We start from the raw sequence: 21,740 nt of genomic DNA on the forward strand, positions 1-21,740 counted from the left end.
AAATAATACTTCTAACTCTCCCAATAGTCTAGAGGCTACTCACCAGGAACGACATTTAATTTGTTAACTTTGAGGTCACACAATTCAAAGTAAATATTCACATAATGGTTCTTTGACTTCAAACTGATCCCCAGATATTTCTTAAGAATTAGTAGATATCTTGATTCTCCACCCATGAGAAAAACAAAGAAAAAAGCTCGGTACTGTGTGTAGGCAATCTAAGGACAATATTCACTGTATTTTTCAAAAACCACAAAGTGGAATCTATTAGAAGGTGATAAGATGACAACCAAAATTTACAAACATTGTGTTGAGGGACCTTAACTAACACATCAAACCATTTGCTGGATGTTCCCTTTTATTTGGAACAAAATTCTAAAAAATTTCCTGGATTAAAATAAACAGAATAAAAAATACCAGTACTACAAAAAGCATGTAAATTTGCATTAAAACATTAATCTTTATCAAATCATAAGTTAATGGAAAAAAGTTAAAATATTCTCCAGGTAGAAAAAGACCATTCGTTTTGGGGAAATTGAATGAATGCTCACTAAATAGTTAGACTTGGTAATGTTGTCACTTAAACATGCTTTCATTGCATGTGTTGTTTTTAAACAAAGCTAGTGAATCTAAATTTAAATAGGAACTATAAGTAGAAAGATGAAGAAGCGTAGAGAAATAGTTGGAAAAAAATAAAGTTAGGGAGTATAGGAAAAGAGGGGTGATTAGGACAGGGAGACAGATAAATAGAAAGCAGAGAGAAGAAAGAAAATGATACATTTAGTGGACAGTGGTGAAGTCAGTGCCAGAGAATGCCTAATGTTCTTTTAATTAGTTAAAAGTTTTGGAATATTCTTCATATTTTCAAATCTATTTTCTAATCAATAAGGACATGAACATAGTATTTGTGAAATACTGAGTAAATGCAAGAGAATGAAGGGGAGGTTGAACAAGGAAATTTAAGTTCAGCTTTAGAAAATTGAAATGACTAAGAACTTCTGCTCTAGTCTTCAAGAACAAATTTATAAACACGCGATGGCAGTGTATTTTACTGCTTTGTTACTAACAGATTGGAAAGCAGTTATAATACATTTAGTGGATCAACCACGGCTGGATCCTGGAGCAGCCGTGGTTTTGGTGCAGTGTCCAGCAAAGTTACCTCAAAGGCTGTCTGATCACTCAGTGCACACTGGAGTATATCCCTTCCAGTAATGCTAGAGATTACATCCAAGCACAGTGGCTTGCTTGTGTGTGTGTGTGTGTGTGTGTGTGTGTGTGTGAGCACACGTGCATGTGTGTGCATGCATGTACAAATAATCTATCTTGTTTGTGGAAGAAGTATCTTAATTTCTGGCAAGTTTTGAAATCTTCCCTTAGGAAGGAACAATTATTTTGTAGTAATGCAAGAAACTGACCACTTGCACGGGTAGGTTATATTAACTGGTCATAAAAACTTTAAAAACTTCTTTGTTTTCAGAAGCACCCCCCCCCCAAATTGTGATTGAGGTATAAAAACACAATGGCCTCAGTAAGAGGAAACTATTTTTTAGTGAATAGAAATAAAGGCTATGTGAAAAAAATTCATATTTATGTTTTGATACTTAGAAAAAGCAAAATGCTCAAGCAGTTGGGTACTAAGAAAATACTGTGTGTGTGTGGTTGTGTGTGTGTGTTATAAAAAAGGGTAGTTATATTAACTTTTCTTCACTGAAAAGACACCTATTTCACTGCATATATTTGGCATTTGATTTCTGGCAGCTTCTGAGATAAAAGTTCTGCCCACAGGATAACATAAGGAGGGACTCACAATGGGGAAATAACAGTCTCAAAAATGCCAGCAACAGATGCCCAAAACTTTAAGGTTTGCTATAAAAAGGACAGGTTTCGTGTTTGTTTGTTTTGTTTTTAACGAAGAAAGTAGACTCTTCCTATATTCCTAGAGGATGGTTTTAAATAGTAAAGCTTTCAGAAAACATGGCCGGTGTTCTTCTGTCTTAGGAAATGGAAATTTGGCTGAGATTCCTTCAAACAAGTGAGTATATTCTCTGATTTTCCTACTCACTCGTGAGGCTTTTAGGAAACAAATTCTAGATTATCTGATGGTACAATTACTAAACAGATATGTCTTGCTTCTTATGTACTTAGAAGGTAAATGCTGACAAATAGGCTGATTTTATCATAGTGATCGTTTCCTCCTTTAACTTGAGATCATGACATTTTAACTCAAGACTGCCTGACAATTATGATTATGATTAACATCAGACAAATCTGATGTTCCTTGAGCCCAATCTATCCTTCCCACGCCTTGATCTCATTATTTCTAGAGACCCATTTTGATCATTTCAATGTCATTGTTTTCCTATTACCTATTAAAGAAAGGCAACATTCTTTAGCCTCTAACTCCAACAGTAATTTCTTATGTCATCTTTTACCACATGTATGTTGTAAGATTTCCCCACTTAATCAAATGAAATAATTGTTTCCTAGATATAACATGCTTTTCCTCTTTTCTCCTCTTCCCATTCATTTCCTCTAGCTGACATGCCCCACTTTTTTTTTTTTTTCTTTTTCTGGCTATATAGCTCTTAGTTTTATCTATTACCCTAAATCTTAAGTGATCCAATCAGCTCATTCTAGAAGTGATTTTCTTCTTTTTCTGGATTCTGATATCCCTCTTTCACTCCCTCAATGCCTTTTATTTATTAATTCAACAAATATTTACTGAACACTTGTGTGTCAGTTCATATTTGTGAACAAAAGAGACCATATCCTATAGCCTTCTTGGAGCTTGTAGTCTAGCAGGTGAAGACATAAAAGACAAAAATTTAAAGTTTTTAAGCTGTAAATGTAAATTATTAAGCTGCAGAGCCCTTCAGAAAGTGACAAATCGTAGAAGAAGATAGAAGGAGGGTTGAGGGATCCAAAAATGTTAGGGCTACAGAGAGGATGTTATGAAGGGCAGACCTTCAAGAGAAGGTGACATTTGAGCCAGCTAGAAGGCTGTGCAGGAAGAGAGTTTGCTGGAATGTGAGGAAAGGGTGTTAGAGGATACCCAGAGCAGACACCCTAAAACATAAGGATGATGAAGAGCAAGAAGGCAAGAGTAGGAGGAAATGAGGTGAGAGAGAGAAGGGAAAATGGTGGTCTTGTAGGCTATTGTAAGGATGTAATTTTTCCCTCCAGTTGTAAAAGAACTCGTTAGGAAGTTTTGAGCAGAGAAATGGCATGCCCTGACTTATAAGGTACTGTAGGGTGCTTTGCAATTACAAATGTTTGGTAATTTTAATTAGCATTTTTGAATTATTTCTCAATGAATATTAAGCTAGAAAGGTAGGTGAATATTAAGCTACTTGAGTATATTGTATATCATTTATTTCTGATATTGTGCAACACAGTGTTTTATTATTGCTTCTACATCCCCAGCAAATATTTGCTAGAAAATTGGTTAAAAAAAAAAAAGACAGTAACTACATTTATCTAAAGGAGATAACTGTATATTGGTGTAATTATACTACTTTTGTATAATTGTGGCCTATGACTTGGCTATTATCACCCAGGTACCAAAGTTCTGATAGCCAACAAGCTATTTACACCAAGTATTCCAGTATCTAATAGGTTCTTTTGTTAGTTACTTATTAAAGAAGGAGGTCTGGCCTTAAAAAAAAAACACAATTTTATACTTTAAAAAAAAACCTACCTGTTTTTGTACAACATTGTTTTCTTCTCAGGTGTTAGTCTGTATTTTTAAAGAAAATTTCTATGTAGCTGGGTTAACTCTTTCATACATTTTGCCTTGTAAAGTATTTGAAGCAAAAATAACTATCTCGAATTTGGCACATACTGATATTTAAGGCTCACATTTGCTTGTCTATCCATGATGGCTTTCAAAGTGTGGAATATCTATAGTACAAACAGCTGTTTGTGTCAGAGCATTATAAACTATAAGCATTTGAATGACTGCTAGGGTTCCTCGACAACAGTTAACAATCCCTCCATCATGATTATTGGAATCATATTATCATCATTATATTATAAGGTTATTAAATTATAAAGTTAACATTTTTTTCAAGTGTCCAGTAGATGTCAACATAGTATAAATGTTTTATAGATATATCTTTACTTAATTTTCCCCCTTGAGGCAGGTATTATTTTTAATCCTATCGTATAGATGACAAAACTGAAGTTTAGATAGTAATCTGAGACCTCAAAGTAAGTGAGTAGTAGAGGTGAGATAAAAACCTCAGAGAATTTTGGAGCACCTGGGTGGCTCAGTTGGTTGAGGGTCTGATTCTTGATTTCAGCTCGGGTCATGGTCTCATGGCTCATGGGATCTAGTCCTGCTTCAGGCTTCATGCCGACAGCATGGAGCCTACTTGGGATTCTCTCTCTTTCTCTCTCCTCCCCTCCCCCACTCATGTTCTCTGTCTATCTCACAAAATTTTGTGAATAAAATTTTGTTGACAAATTTTGTTGACATAAAGCTACATTGTTTTTCTGTTTTGGAAATGTGTGCTGGTTTAGTAGTCATGTCATTGGATGTAGCTGCTCTGAGTTAATATATTTTTTTCTACGAAGTATCAAATTTTTTTGTCTAATGATCCACAAGAGCACTGGGAATGAATTCTTAAATTGACAATTTGTATTTTTTGTTGTTTGTTTGGTTTTAACATATGTGATTCTAGTTGTAATTGTATGTCTTGCATAAATATATTTTTTTGCTAGGAAAAATGTCCCTGGTACATGGAATGACATTAAATTGATGAATTGTTAGGAAGCTTCTGTAAAGAGAATTTATAATCTCTAGTTGCTCTGCCACTTAGATTCTGTTAGAGCTTCATCATTAAAACTTTTAAAATGCAAACTACAATTTGGTTATAATATGCCTATATCATTTCTTTCACATTTCCTAAAATGTATTGCCATACGCATTTGTATCTTACTCTAAAGGAAATTCTAAAGGGACATGGAAAATTCTAAAGGGACAGTGGAACGTCTATAAATCAATGAGTAGTTTTTGGTTTTGAACTTATATAATGCGCATGTTTTAAAAGGGCAAATTACATGCAGTAATGGTGTTTGCACATTTAAGGGAGCTCAAAGATCTTAGGACATACTTCTGAGGAAGCCAAAGGTACATGTTACCATGATGAATAGATTTTTCTCTCCTCCTAAACCTGAGAACACTCATGATATGTGCCACTAATAACTTTCTGCAAATCCTGAGAAAACACAGGTGGTCTGAAAATATCTTTCCATCCCACATCATAGTGGAAGGGCTGGTCCAAATAGCCAAAAGTATAAACATACTCACAAAATAGTAAATGCCTAGACATGTATTCATTTAACTCTAGCTTATAAATAACAAAAGATTCAATTCAGCACAATAGTTATTTTACTGCTTTCCGTCCTTGAGCAATATGCTTAAGAGATAATGCATTAGGTCTTAATGAGTTTATTTTTATAATCACTAAAAATGGTTTCCTCCCTTGGGCTAATTAAATAATTGATTCTTTGAGAAAAAAATAGTGATTTTAAGATTAATTATGTTTTTACTTAAACTAATTTTCTTGTTCTAACTAGTTTATGTATATCATCTCGTACAATGTTAATTGTAGAAACCTCTCCTGCCCAAATTAAATTATAAATATTTGTCATTTCTAATTTCAGTTGCCATTAACAGAATGTATTAAATGCAAATAAGTATAATAGGTTTTACAAACATATCTCACTCCTTAACCCTTTAAGGCCATTAGTTTTGTCATAGTTTTCTCTTTTAATCAAAATTTACTTCATGATCATCTCACTGACTTTTTACCTCTTTGTGGTGTCGACGTAGAAATAGATTTAGCCTAAGTTGTGAATTCTGGAAACATTGTGGTTTTGTATTCCTACACTTTCTCTGGTTGTATCTTGAGCTAACAACATTAGTCTGTTGGTTTTTCTCCCAGTAATATCAGTAGCATTTTAGCTTATACAGAAACTTTTTGTTTGCGGTCAATCAAAAAATTCAAAGTATTTAAAGTCTTGGCACTTTATATAATTTTTTACATATTTTTTAATATTCCTATAGTATATATGTGAAACTTATTGATCTTAAACATACAGAAACATACTCTCATAACAACAGAAAAAATATCCTATCCTTTATCTAGAATGTAAAAGACAACCTCACTCCCATGCTTAAAACCACTAAATGATGTTAGCTTTTATGTCCCTGCCACTATTTTAAGTATTATGCATATCTTGTTTTCCTTCAGCATTACAATATTCCTATGAAGTTGGCATTTTTCCACCTCATTTTATAGGTGAGGGAACTGAGGCATATAAGTGATTTCAGACTTTACCAAAGATTACGAAACTAGTGCAGATCAAGGTTGTGTTCTCAATAACTAAGAAATTTTCCTTCACTACCCACAGGAAAAAAAATAATTTCCTACATTGGTTGAGATTATAAAACTGTACACAATGTATATATCCTGCCTCCCTTTCAGCTTCATTTCTTGCTCTTTTCAAAACACTACAATGTGCTTTGGGGGAAAACATTCCTCTGTTTTCCATACAGAAGGAAAAATCACTTGAAACTTCATTTATTTAACATGCCACCTTGTCTGCCAGGACATCACCATCACCTTACCCTTTGTTATCATGAGTGGGTAAAATATATAATTTTCTAGTAGGGTTATCCTTTATGAAATAATAATTTAAACACAGGTTAACCTTCATTTATTATGACTGTTTCACTACCCTGTAATCTTTTGAAATAGTTACCTCTCCTGTTTCATCAAATGTTTCCTTAGAGCATGGTCGCTTATGTTGCTAATATTTCTTTGCATTTCTGACATCTAACATGATATAGAGTACACAATAGGTGCTCAGCAATTGTTTATGTCAGATTCTCTTTAAAATTTTATCATTTAACTTAGTTTTCGTTACTCCGTAGACTAAAATTTGCTAAGCACTTTCTATTACTGAATATTCAATTAATTATTCAGGGTAATGCTAAGTTAAATGTTAACTGAAGTAAGAACAAGTAAAGTAAGTAAGTAAAAATTTACGGATTAACGTAAATGCGAGTGAAGTCCGTACATCACAATGTGTTCCTGACCCACTGCTGCTCATCAGTGACTATTAAGTCAGAATTGTTCCTTCTGAAAAAACTTGCTTACCAACATTCAAGTTACATGTTTCATAATAGGTATTTGGCAAATATGTGTTTACCAGATTAATTAATCAATTCCAACATACATTATACCAGAACAAAGTCTGTGTGCTTGCCATTGGAGTTTTCTACAAGTCCTCAAACGAGTACTCCAGCTCATATTGGATTCATTCTTTGATTGTCACCAACTTCTGTGTTTTTTTCAGACAGTTATATTATAATGATAAATGTGGAATGCCAAATGGCGATTCTAGTGTATTTAAAAAAAATCCCTCATATGTTGTATAAACATAGAAATAATAGTTATCTTGAATCCACTATTTAGAGTAAGATTTAAAATTGAAGACATGAAATACATTTAAAATAACAAGACTTTGCTATCACCGAATACAACCTTTGTGCAAAGACACGATTCCATTCCTGCTCCTTTCTTACATGTATGCAGTTCCAATATTTTGGTCTTGATTTTCAATAAATTTATACATAGGTTGTCATGTCAAATTCGTGAAGGAGTTTTTCCTCTTACAAAACAATTTACCAGGAATCTTAGCAGTAATTAAGCTTTCGTCTTCTTCCTGTCTGCCTCTCTTGATGCATTAAAACTAATTAAAATCATTATGGAATTCTGGGCAGTAATATATATATATTTATAATATAATATATTATATATATATTAAATATGTATACAAAGTACACAACAGATCCTCAGTAATTACTTATGTCAGATTCTATTTAACATTTTATCATTTATGTATATCACATATATATGATATATACATACATATAGTCAGAATGATCAGATATAAATGATATGATTTATGATTAAGAGCATTTTCTACTGCAGATTGATTGCCTTGTGAACAGATTGGAAAGAATAGTTTTGGGTTATACATAAATGGTTATAAATAAATGTTGGAAATGTAAAGAACTGAGGTTTTGGCATTTTCATTCAGGGTAACTGCCTACTGTAATTTGACAGCAGACAGAACTCTGTGCAATTTTTGATATGGATTTGTTGCTGGATTCATTTCTGTTTGTTTTTGGCTACAAAAGCAGATCAATTGATCCAATTCTCATTTCAAAAATTCACCCAGAGAGTATCTTTGATTGCCAACACCAAAATTTACACTCATAAAGCTGCAAATGACTCAATATTTTGATTGCCTTCGTTAAACAAGAGAATCCTTTACAGTATTTTTATAAAAATTCTCTTTTCTTTGTTGATTCTAATAATCTATTGATTTTGTTACTTATAAAGAAGTGAAAATAATTCTCAAAGAAGACTTTTTGAAGAGTTTTTAAGTTGAAGGGTCATTGACATACGAGATCATGTTAGTTCCAGGTGGACAGCATAGTGATTCAACCTTTATATCCATTATGAGTAATCACCACCATAAATCTAGCTACTTTAAAATTGCTATTTAATCACTCAGAGGTTTATTTGTTCAAATAAAAAAATGTAAAATATGAACTTTAAGATTTCAGATATTTATGTTTTATCTTCTTTAGTGTACATAAAATAATTGGCTGCAAAAAAATGAGAGAGCCGTCAGTGACTTCTGCTTATCTGATTACCTCATCACCTTGCTTTCTACCTTGAAACAATCATATTCAACAGATTAGCTGGTCCAACTCAATCTCTTTTTTTTTCCTAACTCAGTGTCTTAAACAATAGACGGGAATATGTACTTTTACCCTCAAATTCGCTACTAGTACTAATTCATCTAATAGATGAGGAATTTTATTAATTAAAAATTCATTCCAAATTATAAAAATTTCGGAAATACAGGAACATTCAAGGAAAGGCATACAAATCGCCAATAATCTCATAATAAAGAACCCTAACCTATACTAATATTTGGCATATTTCCTTTTACTCATTTTTCTCTGTTCATATATATGTATATATGTATATATATATGTATATATATATAATTTTAACTTATAAAATCGCTATTACATAGTTTATTGATTTTTGTATCACATTTTAAAGTTAAAACTTATAAAATATTTTACTATGTCCATATATATTATATATAAACCTCACTTAACAATAAAGCTCTCAATACTCTATAGCATCACTATACCATAGTTTTGTTTTGTTCTCCTCTCAGAAAAGGAAATCACCACTTCTGTATATTAATAGTTTTCTGTGTATATGACTCTGAATGAAGTACTTGATAGAAAAGAAAAATGAACATGTGCAAAATTTGGCCTTCTCAGTAAGAATGACTGTAAGAATGACCTTAGCAGTAAAGAGTAATAGAAGTACTGTTCGGGACTCCCTAAAAACTAAGATTGTATCAAAGGGAGGTGAAATCTTATTTATAAGACATGTATGTTTATATCATAAATCACTTTTTTGGGATACTCATTCATTCTTGAAAAGGGCTCCATGAAGTCAGGTAAATGTAATGTGTAAGGCCCATTAGTAGGTATTAAATGAGATTAAAACAAATATAAGACAGTTTCTTTCACTTCTTAGATCCTAAAATCTAGTTGGGGAAGCAAGACATGAAACCTTAAAATTTTTAAAGTAGGTCACAATGTAATGATAACTTATCTTGCCTTGGTCCAGAAATTCAAGATTTCAAAAAAATCAAGAGATATGGAACATGATATATGTTTAGAGACCTACTTAACTGAAGCACAGGGCATTGGAATTCCAGTCCATGGACTACTCTAGCCTCCTCTAGGATTGCCTCAAGTGCACTCCCAAATGACCAATTTACTCTTCCTCTTTACTGCCTTCCTTTCTGATCTAATCATAATTCTATAAAGATAGTGCTCTCCTGTCATTTTCTGTCCTTAAATGTGACCTAATTTGGCATGGTTTTTAGCTACTCTGACCATTGTATTATTAGGCAGAGAAAGCATTTTTCATTTGCAGGGGTAGACATTAGTATCTATTAAGAAATTATCAAAACAAAGATTCGCTTTGTTTTCCATACTCTTCATTCATCCAGTCAACTGATGTTTATTGAATGTGTCCTTAAGATGCTGTGCTCTAAGCTGCCCTTAAGAGTTTCTATTCTCAGAGGGGAAACAAATATTGAAGAACTAATTACATAATTATGTATTCATTATTAGTTTATACTAAGCATCACAAAAGAATGTAGAAAGTAGTGCTATGAGAGCATCCATCAGAGAGAAATATCAAGGAGTGAAAGAATGTCTGAAGTACTGTAATTGTTTAGGATTTAATTTTTAATGTTTTTTCATGAAAAGAACATATGTATAATGACTTTGCAGTGGTGACTACTTATTCTTATAATTTAAATATGCATTAGATTAGCTTCAAAATGTGGATTGCAAAGAAAAGGGTAATAAACATTGGCTTTTACTGAAAATATAAGTCAGTCAGAGAAAGACAGATATCATATGTTTTCACTCATATGTGGAACTTGAGAAATTTAACAGAAGACCGTGGGAGAAGGAAAGGGGAAAAATAGTTTCAAACAGAAAGGGAGGCAAACTCTAAGAGACTCTTAAATACAGAGAACTAACTGAGGGCTGATGAGGGGGGGAGGGGCAGGAAGGAGGGGAAAATGGATGATGGGTATTGAGGAGGGCACTTGTTGGGATGAGCACTGGGTGTTGTATGTAAGCAATGAATCACAGGAATCTATCCCCAAAGCCAAGAGCACACTGTATATATTGTATGTTAGCTAACTTGACAATAAATTATATTTAAAAAAAGAAAATAAAAAGTTTATAATAGTAGTACATTCACATGTTTGAAAAAAATATTTTGGCAAAAAATTAATTTTTAAGACTTTATTTTAGGAAAACAGCTTAACATTTAGTATGTATTTGTCCCCATATATTGAAAAATATATTGTTAATGTGAAAATAATGGAAGTGTTTTGAATTATATAATTGTCTCCCCTTCAGAAATAACTGATTTCAAGTGTCACGAAAACTTTTCAGGTCTCAATAAGCTATATGTTTTTCTCCTTTTTATTTATAATATATTTGGACAACAAATCTTCCTTAAAAATACATTTAAAAATTTTACGTGTAATAAGTAACTTAAAAATGTGTCTCATAAATTAAAAAGTCAATTCTATATTAAGGAGGAAGGAACCAGGTGATATGGACAAAATAGCAAATAGTTTTTTAGTTATTTTATTAAGAATACTTTAGATGGGGCGCCTGGGTGGCTCAGCCGGTTGAGCGTCCGACTTCGGCTCAGGTCACGATCTCGCAGTCCGTGAGTTCGAGCCCCGCGTCGGGCTCTGTGCTGACAGCTCGGAGCCTGGAGCCTGCTTCAGATTCTGTGTCTCTCCATCTCTCAGCGCCTCCCCTGCTCATGCTCTGTCTCTCTGTCTCAGAAATAAGCATTAAAAAAAAAAAAGAATACTTTAGAAATATAATTTCATTCTACTCTCACAATAAATTATTATTTCTTTTTTATCTAGGAAGTTTTTAAAAGAATTTTTAATTTTTGTTTTACAGTAGAAGACATTTAGGCTGGGAGTTAAAAAAGACTTTAAGCGTAATCACAGAGCTATTTAATGGTTGGTGCCATGAAAATCCAAAGAAATAGTTTTATGGTATAGTTCCAAAGCACATTGCTTTTAACAACTACAGTTAAATCTTGTTCACTTAAATATTATTCACAGAACATTCTTAACGTCCCAATGTAAAATCTAGTTTTAATGATAATGATATTCAATTTTGGTAATTTAATATGCATAATTTAAGCATTCGTTACTTGAAAGTTACTTATGCTATTATCTTTATATTTCTCAGCAATTGGTTTGGATTCCTGTCCTGAACCGCAGACTCCCAGCAGTGGAATGAAAATTGGAGACAGATATATGGTTGGTGATGTTGTGTCCTTTCAGTGTGATCAAGGATATTCTCTTCAGGTAAGATGACTTTTAAATTATAGTTTTGATATGCATTGCTTTTTCAGAATATTTTAACAGAACAATGATTGATAATCCACAAGTTTCAAAAAATATTGATTTCAGACCATGTAGCATACCAAGTCAAAGGTATTAAATTTTTTCATAAAACTTATTCATGAGAGAAATTACTGGAATGGATTAAATGGTTTTTTTTTTAAGTTTATGTATTTTGAGAAAGAGAGAGAGAGAGCAGGGGAGGGTCAGAAAGAGGGGGAGAAAGTATCCCAAGCAGGCCCTGCACTGACAGTGCAGTGCCTGATGTGAGGCTCAAACCCACGAATCGTGAGATCATGACCTGAGCCCAAATCGAGTCTGCATAACCAGCTGAGCCACCCAAGAGCTCCTGGACTAAATAGGTTTTGTTTGCAAGGGACCAAAACTTAAATTTGAATCAAAATTAATATTTACTTCACACTTTTCTTTCTATTCGCATAGGATGTAACAACTGAACTCCTGCATCTTTTAGAATCTTTTAGATTTGAAAATAAAAACAAAGTGCTACTTAAAGCATTAAATGAAACTTCCATGTAAATAAATTCCCCAAATTAGTAAAAATCGACTACAAATACATTTTAGAGGGTCTCAAATTTATGGTTGCATAAAAATCTCTCTAAAGACCTACTAAAAAATTGAGAAAAAATATGAGGCAAAAACTATTTCATATGTTAAGTAAATAAACTCCTTAGAGGAAGCAAAGTTAAAAATTAATAATTTAGAGTCTTTAAAGTTGTATTACAAATTATTAGTCTCAGAAGAACAATCAGATCTTTCTGGACTTTATATTTTAATTTAAAATTTATATACCTTAATTGACTTGTTTTAATATTTTTATTAAATGTTTTTAAATTATGCTTTAACCTATCTCACCTTGAATATTATAGCAATTTATTATAAACAGTAACATATGTGGTTATTTCATTCAATGTTTTTAACAATTTTTTACCATGACTTTTTTTTAAAGAAAATTCCAGTAAAAGTTTGAAAATATAAGAAATGAAAATATATATCTAAGCTTGTTTTTATGATATTAAGTTTGCTATGTTTAATTCAGTCTTTTTAAAGTGAGTACTGAACTGTACTGTCTTGTTTATATAGGGTCATTCTCATATTACATGTATGCCTGGACCTGTAAGAAGATGGAATTATCCAATCCCAATTTGTTTGGGTAAGTTGAGGAATTGTAACTCATTTATAAGCTTTATCAAATTTTAAAGACACACCCTGTATATAACGTTCTTCAAACATATAGTTTGCCTTTTGTCAAGTTTTATGGAAATTATATTTTGAGATAAACATTTCATGTCTTTTTAAAATTTATTTTACATGTTTAGAATTTTTAACTCAAACTTCAACATCAATGGATGACTTCAGAAATTGAGAAAAGTTACTAGATTGTTTGATCCTTAGAACTTTTTCTCAGTATGCTATGATAGAAATACCCATAGATCAGGAAAGTAAGTAAATATTCATTGCTTGCTATTAAGCCGGAAACAATAAGGAATCTGGAGTGTACCAAGGGAGCATGACAGTCCTTGAGATGTCTTCAGTAGTGACAGGTGATTTAGATATGGAATATATCAAAATGGCACTTGGATCTTAGAAAGAATGGACCCAATTTGTGCCCTAACTTATTGCTGCTTCCAGTCATTTCTGTCCACTTTTTCATGTTTTTTTCTCTTCCTCATTTCTAGTATCTGTATGCAACCATTAATATCCTGGGCTCTACAGAGTATCTGAGAAAGAAATATGAGGTGTGATCCCTATCTTTAAATCATTTATTTACCATTTAGAGTGGTAGAAATAAAAGACATGAAATAAAAGAGTAATTTAGTTCTACCATTGACTACATGATGGAATTTCAGGAAGATGAGATGATGTTGACCCAAGTCATTGGGAAACATAGTCAGCCCATAAAACTTAAACAGAGTTTTAGATGGTAAGTGTAATTAAGATAAATATATGTAGTAGATAGCCTTTTTTTGAGTAGGAAAATGGGCAAAAACAAAAGAATTTGTGTGACTTCTATGACTTACCTCTGTATTGTATTTGTTTGGGCTGCCTTAACAGAATACCACAGACTGGTTGGGTTAGGCAACAAAAATGTATTTGCTCTCAGTTCTAGAAGCTAGAAATCCAAAAGCAAGGTGCTGGCAAGGTTGTTTTCTCCTGAGGCCTCTCTCCTCGGCTTGTAAATGACCATATTCTCCCTGCATCTTCACATGGTGTCTTTTCTCTTTTTTTTCCGTTTGTTTCCTTTTTTGTTTTAGAGTTTATTTTTTATTTATTGGGAGAGAGAGAAAGAGCAGGGATGGAGCAGAGAGAGAGGGAGAGAGAGAATCCCAAGCAGGCTCTTCACTGTCAGTGCAGAGCCTGATGTGGGGCTAGAACTCATGAACCATAAGATCAAGACCTGAGCCGAAACCAAGTAGAATGCTTAACCAACTGAGCCCCCCAGGTGTCCCTCTAGTGTCTTATAAGGATAGTAGTACTATCAAATTAGGGCTCCACCCTTATAATTTCATATAACTTTGATTACCTCCTTAGAAGCCTGAATTCCAAATATAGTCAGATAATGTGTGAAGGCTTTAACATATGAATATAGGGCAAAGACAAGTCAATCTATGCCTATGTACCAGGTGTACTATTTCTGTTGAGACTACTGGAAAATATGTCTAGAAGCAAGGATGGTCTTAATTACCCAAAGATATTGAAAGCATTTAGATTTTATTTTATTTTATTATTATTATTTTTTGATGTTTGTTTCTTTTTGAGAGAGAGACAGAGTGTGAGTGGGGAAGGAGCAGAGAGAGAACGAGACACAGAATCCGAAGCAGGCTCCAGGCTCTGAGCTGTCAGCACAGAGCCCCACGTGGGGCTCAAAGTCATGAACCGCGAGATCATGACCTGAGCTGAACTCGGACACTTACCATCTGAGCCACCCAGGGACCCCAAAAGCATTTAGATTTTAGATTGGATGATATTTTTTAGAAGATATTTCTCTTTAGGTGTCAAATAATTTACAAGTCAATTATAATGTTGATTTTATAATTTCAATTATAAAATTATATGTATATAATGCCTATTGTAAAAATTTAAATATGTAATGTCAATTATGTGTGTGTGTTATGTGTGTGTGTATCCTATTAAGTATAAAAAATTGGGAATATAAAAAGGTACAGACAACAAAATAAATGGCATATATATTTTGCTGATATGAAAACAGAGAGTTTAGACCTGTTAATTACTATATCCCCAGTGTCTAGAACACTAATTAATAAATATTGCTTAAGGAATGAATTAAAATAAAGTTTTAGCATGCTACAGATATGTGTGTGTATGTATATATATATACATACATATATATACATATATATATATATATATGTATGTATATGAAGAGAAAGAGAGAGGTAGAGATACACACACTTTATATATTTTATATATAATATATACTCTTCCTTGACATTAAGTTAGAATAAGTTTCCATACCATAGCATGTTTTCAAAAATTTGATATTAAAAATTTTTTTTTACATTTATTTATTTTTGAGAGATAAAGTGAGACAGAGCATAAGTGGGGGGTGGGGGCAGAGACACAGAATCTGAAGCAGGCTCCAGGCTCTGAGCAAGCATTCAGCATGGAACTTGCTGTGGGGCTCGAACCCACAACTCATGAGATCATGTGTCCAACTGAGCCACCTAGAAGCCCCACAAAAATTTGATATTTAAAATAGCTTCATGGCACACAGCATAGTCTAATTTGTGTGGTTATTTTCTCTTCATAGAGTTTAGGTTTTTGTCTTTCTTTTTTTTTTTTTTCAATATATGAAATTTATTGTCAAATTCGTTTCCATACAATACCCAGTGCTCATCCCAAAAGGTGCCCTCCTCAATACCCATCACCCACCCTTCCCTCCCTCCCACCCCCCATCAACCCTCAGGTTGTTCTCAGTTTTTAAGAGTCTCTTAGGGTTTGGCTCCCTCCCTCTCTAACTTTTTTTTTTTCCTTCCCCTCCCCCATGGGTTTCTGTTAAGTTTCTCAGGATCCACATAAGAGTGAAACCATATGGTATCTGTCTTTCTCTGTATGGCTTATTTCACTTAGCATCACTTAGCAAAGGGCCATATTTCATTCTTTCTCATTGCCACGTAGTACTCCATTGTGTATATAAACCACAATTTCTTTATCCATTCATCAGTTGATGGACATTTAGGCTCTTGCCATAATTTGGCTATTGTTGAGAGTGCTGCTATAAACATTGGGGTACAAGTGCTCCTATGCATCAGTACTCCTGTATCCCTTGGGTAAATTCCTAGCAGTGCTATTGCTGGGTCATAGGGTAGGTCTATTTTTAATTTTCTGAGGAACATCCACACTGTTTTCCAGAGTGGCTGCCCCAATTTGCATTCCCACCAACAGTGCAAGAGGGTTCCTGTTTCTCCACATCCTCTCCAGCATCTATAGTCTCCTGATTTGTTCATTTTGGCCACTCTGTCTGGCGTGAGGTGATATCTGAGTGTGGTTTTGATTTGTATTTCCCTGATAAGGAGCAATGTTGAGCATCTTTTCATGTGCCTGTTGGCCATCCGGATGTCTTCTTTAGAGAAGTGTCTATTCATGTTTTCTGCCCATTTCTTCACTGGGTTATTTGTTTTTTGGGTGTGGAGTTTGGTGAGCTCTTTATAGATTTTGGATCCTAGCCCTTTGTCCGATATGTCATTTGCAAATATCTTTTCCCATTCCGTTGGTTGCCTTTTAGTTTTGTTGGTTGTTTCCTTTGCTGTGCAGAACCTTTTTATCTTCATAAGATCCCAGTAATTCATTTTTGCTTTTAATTCCCTTGCCTGTGGGGATGTGTCGAGTAAGAGATTGCTACGGCTGAGGTCAGAGAGGTCTTTTCCTGCTTTCTCCTCTAGGGTTTTGATGGTTTTCTGTCTCACATTCAGGTCCTTTATCCATTTTGAGTTTATTTTTGTGAATGGTGTGAGAAAGTGGTCTAGTTTCAACCTTCTGCATGTTGCTGTCCAGTTCTCCCAGCACCATTTGTTAAAGAGACTGTCTTTTTTCCATTGGATATTCTTTCCTGCTTTGTCAAAGATTAGCTGGCCATACATTTGTGGGTCAAGTTCTGGGGTTTCTATTCTATTCCATTGGTCTATGTGTCTGTTTTTGTGCCAATACCATGCTGTCTTGATGATGACAGCTTTGTAGTAGAGGCTAAAGTCTGGGATTGTGATGCCTCCTGCTCTGGTCGTCTTCTTCAAAATTACTTTGGCTATTCGGGGCCTTTTGTGGTTCCATATGAATTTTAGGATTGCTTGTTCTAGTCTCGAGAAGAATGCTGGTGCAATTTTGATTGGGATTGCATTGAATGTGTAAATAGCTTTGGGTAGTATTGACATTTTGACAATATTTATTCTTCCAATCCATCAGCATGGAATGTTTTTCCATTTCTTTATATCTTCTTCAATTTCCTTCATAAGCTTTCTATAGTTTTCAGCATACAGATCTTTTACATCTTTGGTTAGATTTATTCCTAGGTATTTTATGCTTCTTGGTGCAATTGTGAATGGGATCAGTTTCTTCATTTGTCTTTCTGTTGCTTCATTGTTAGTGTATAAGAATGCAACTGATTTCTGTACATTGATTTTGTATCCTGCAACTGTGCTGAATTCATGTATCAGTTCTAGCAGACTTTTGGTGGAGTCTATCGGATTTTCCATGTATAATATCATGTCATCTGCAAAAAGTGAAAGCTTGACTTCATCTTTGCCAATTTTGATGCCTTTGATTTCCTTTTGTTGTCTGATTGCTGATGCTAGAACTTCCAACAGTATGTTAAACAACAGCGGTGTGAGTGGGCATCCCTGTCGTGTTCCTGATCTCAGGGGAAAAGCTCTCAGTTTTTCCCCATTGAGGATGATGTTAGCTGTGGGCTTTTCATAAATGGCTTTTATGATGTTTAAGTATGTTCCTTCTATCCCGACTTTCTCAAGGGTTTTTATTAAGAAAGGGTGCTGGATTTTGTCAAAGGCCTTTTCTGCATCGATTGACAGGATCATATGGTTCTTATCTTTTCTTTTATTAATGTGATGTATCATGTTGATTGATTTGCAAATGTTGAACCAGCCCTGCAGCCCAGGAATGAATCCCACTTGATCATGGTGAATAATTTGTTTTATATGCTGTTGAATTAGATTTTCTCGCATCTTATTGAGAATTTTTGCATCCATATTCATCAGGGATATTGGTCTGTAGTTCTCTTTTTTTACTGAGTCTCTGTCTGGTTTAGGAATCAAAGTAATACTGGCTACATAGAATGAGTCTGGAAGTTTTCCTTCCCTTTCTATTTCTTGGAATAGCTTGAGAAGGATAGGTATTATCTCTGCTTTAAACATCTGGTAGAACTCCCCTGGGAAGCCATCTGGTCATGGACTCTTATTTGTTGGGAGATTTTTGATGACTGATTCAATTTCTTCACTGGTTATGGGTCTGTTCAAGCTTTCTATTTCCTCCTGATTAAGTTTTGGAAGAGTGTGGGTGTTTAGGAATTTGTCCATTTCTTCTAGGTTGTCCAATTTGTTGGCATATATTTTTTCATAGTATTCCCTGATAATTGCTTGTATCTCTGAGGGACTGGTTGTAATAATTCCATTTTCATTCATGATTTTATCTATTTGGGTCATCTCCCTTTTCTTTTTGAGAAGCCTGGCTAGAGGTTTGTCAATTTTGTTTATTTTTTCAAAAAAACAACTCTTGGTTTCGTTGATCTGCTCTACAGTTTTTTTAGATTCTATATTGTCTATTTCTGTTCTGACCTTTATTATTTCTCTTCTTCTGCTGGGTTTAGGCTGCCTTTGTTGTTCTGCTTCTATTTCCTTTAGGTGTGCTGTTAGATTTTGTATTTGGGATTTTTCTTGTTTCTGGAGGTAGGCCTGGGTTGCAATGTATTTTCCTCTCAGAACTGCCTTCGCTGCGTCCCAAAGCATTTGGATTGTTGTATTTTCATTTTCATTTATTTCCATATATTTTTTAATTTCTTCTCTAATTGCCTGGTTGACCCACTCATTCTTTAGTAGGGTGTTCTTTAACCTCCATGCTTTTGGAGGTTTTTCAGACTTTTTCCTGTGGTTGATTTCAAGCTTCATAGTATTGTGGTCTGAAAGTATGCATGGTATGATTTCAATTCTTGTAAACTTATGAAGGGCTGTTTTGTGACCCAGTATATGATCTATCTTGGAGAATGTACCATGTGCACTCGAGAAGAAAGTATATTCTGTTGCTTTGGGATGCAGAGTTCTAAATGTATCTGTCAAGTCCATCTGATCCAATGTATCATTCAGGGCCCTTGTTTCTTTATTGACCTTGTGTCTAGATGATCTATCCATTTCTGTAAGTGGAGTGTTAAAGTCCCCTGCAATTACCACATTCTTATCCATAAGGTTGCTTATGTTTATGAGTAATTGTTTTATATATTGGGGGCTCCCGTATTCGGCGCATAGACATTTATACCTTTTAGCTCTTCTCATGGATAGACCCTGTAATTATTATATAATGCCCTTCTTCATCTCTTGTTACAGCTAATTTACAGTTAATTTAAAGTCTAGTTTGTCTGATATAAGTATGGCTACTCCAGCTTTCTTTTGGCTTCCAGTAGCATGATACATAGTTATCCATCCCCTCTCTCTCAATCTAAAGGTGTCCTCAGATCTAAAATGAGTCTCTTGTAGACAGCAAATAGATGAGTCTTGTTTTTTTATCCATTCTGATACCCTATGTCTTTTGGTTGGCGCATTTAATCCATTTACATTCAGTGTTATTATAGAAAGATATGGGTTTAGAGTCATTGTGATGTCTGTATGTTTCATGCTTGTAGCGATGTCTCTGGTACTTTGTCTCACAGGATCCCCCTTGGGATCTCTTGTAGGGCTGGTTTAGTGGTGATGAATTCCTTCAGTTTTTGTTTGTTTGGGAAGACCTTTATCTCTCCTTCTTTTCTAAATGACAGACTTGCTGGATAAAGGATTCTCGGCTGCATAATTTTTCTGTTCAACACATTGAAGATCTCCTGCCAATCCTCTCTGGCCTGCCAAGTTTCAAAAGAGAGATCAGTCACAAGTCTTATAGGTCTCCCTTTATATGTGAGGGCACGTTTATCCCTTGCTGCTTTCAGAATTTTCTCTTTATCCTTGTATTTTGCCAGTTTCATTATGATATGTCGTGCCGAAGGTCGATTCAAGTTACGTCTGAAGGGAGTTCTCTGTGACTCTTGGATTTCAATGCCTTTTTCCTTCCCCAGTTCAGGGAAGTTCTCAGCTATTATTTCTTCAAGTACACCTTCAGCACCTTTCCCTCTCTCTTCCTCCTCTGGGATACCAATTATGTGTATATTATTTCTTTTTCGTGTATCACTTAGTTCTCTAATTTTCCCCTCATACTCCTGGATTTTTTTATCTCTCTTTTTATCAGCTTCCTCTTTTTCCATAATTTTATCTTCTAGTTCACCTATTCTCTCCTCTGCCTCTTCAATCCGAGCCGTGGTCATTTCCATTTTATTTTGCATTTCGTTTAAAGTGCTTTTCAGCTCCTCGTGACTGTTTCTGAGTCCCTTGATCTCTGTAGCAAGAGATTCTCTGCTGTCCTCTATACTGTTTTCAAGCCCAGCGATTAATTTTATGACTATTATTCTAAATTCACTTTCTGTTATATTATTTAAATCCTTTTTGATCAGTTCATTAGCTGTTGTTATTTCCTGGAGATTCTTCTGAGGGGAATTCTTCTGTTTGGTCATTTTGGATAGTCCCTGGAGTGGTGAGGACCTGCAGGGCACTTCCCCTGTGCTGTGGTGTATAACTGGAGTTGGTGGGCGGGGCCGCAGTCAGACCTGATGTCTGCCCCCAGTCTGCCCCCAGCCCACCGCTGGGGCCACAGTCAGACTGGTGTGTGCCTTCTCTTCCCCTCTCCTAGGGGCGGGATTCACTGTGGGGTGGCGTGGCCCGTCTGGGCTACTTGCACACTGCCAGGCTTGTGGTACTGGGGATCTGGCGTATTAGCTGTGGTGGGTAGGCAAGGTGCACGGGACAGGAGGGGCAGGCTTAGCTCGCTTCTCCTGAGGTGATTCACTTCAGGAGGGGCCCTGTGTCAGCGGGAGGGAGTCAGACCCACTGCCGGAAGGGTGGCTCCACAGAAGCACAGCGTTGGGTGTTTGCGCGGAGCGAGCAAGTTCCCTGGCAGGAACCGGTTCCCTTTGGGATTTTGGCTGGGGGATGGGTGAGGGAGATGGCGCTGGCTAGTACCTTTGTTCCCCGCCAAACTGATCTCTGTCGTCCTGGGGCTCAGCAACTCTCCCCACCTTTGTCCTCCAGCCTTCCTGCTTTCCAAGCAGAGCTGTTAACTTATGACCTCCCAGAGGCTAAGTTGCGCTTGCTGTGGGAACACACTCCCTCCGGCCCCTCTGCTCTTGCCAGCCAGACTCGGGGGCTCTGCTTGGCTGGTGGGCTGCCCCTCCAGCCCGGCTCCCTCCCGCCAGTCCGTGGAGCACGAACCGCCTCTCCGCCCTTCCTACCCTCTTCCGTGGGCCTCTCATCTGCGCTTGGCTCTGGAGACTCCGTCCTGCTAGTCTTCTGGCGGTTTTCTGTGTTATTTAGGCAGGTGTAGGTGGAATC

The 21,740-nt window shown here is 35.3% G+C and overlaps 1 protein-coding gene across 3 annotated transcripts in view; it reads left to right on the forward strand.

Annotated features, from left to right (window-relative positions):
• CSMD3 (CUB and Sushi multiple domains 3) overlaps positions 1–21,740 on the forward strand; it is a 1,252,643-nt gene that overhangs the window by 1,104,833 nt on the left and 126,070 nt on the right. For all 3 annotated transcript variants that reach the window (XM_049632997.1, XM_049632998.1, XM_049632999.1), the window contains 2 exons: positions 11,915–12,033; positions 13,171–13,240. In XM_049632997.1, the coding sequence (XP_049488954.1) occupies positions 11,915–12,033; positions 13,171–13,240 (189 nt within the window). The remainder of the gene's footprint in view (positions 1–11,914; positions 12,034–13,170; positions 13,241–21,740) is intronic.

This window comes from Panthera uncia, chromosome F2 (assembly GCF_023721935.1).
Source record: "Panthera uncia isolate 11264 chromosome F2, Puncia_PCG_1.0, whole genome shotgun sequence".
NCBI lineage: Eukaryota > Metazoa > Chordata > Mammalia > Carnivora > Felidae > Panthera > Panthera uncia.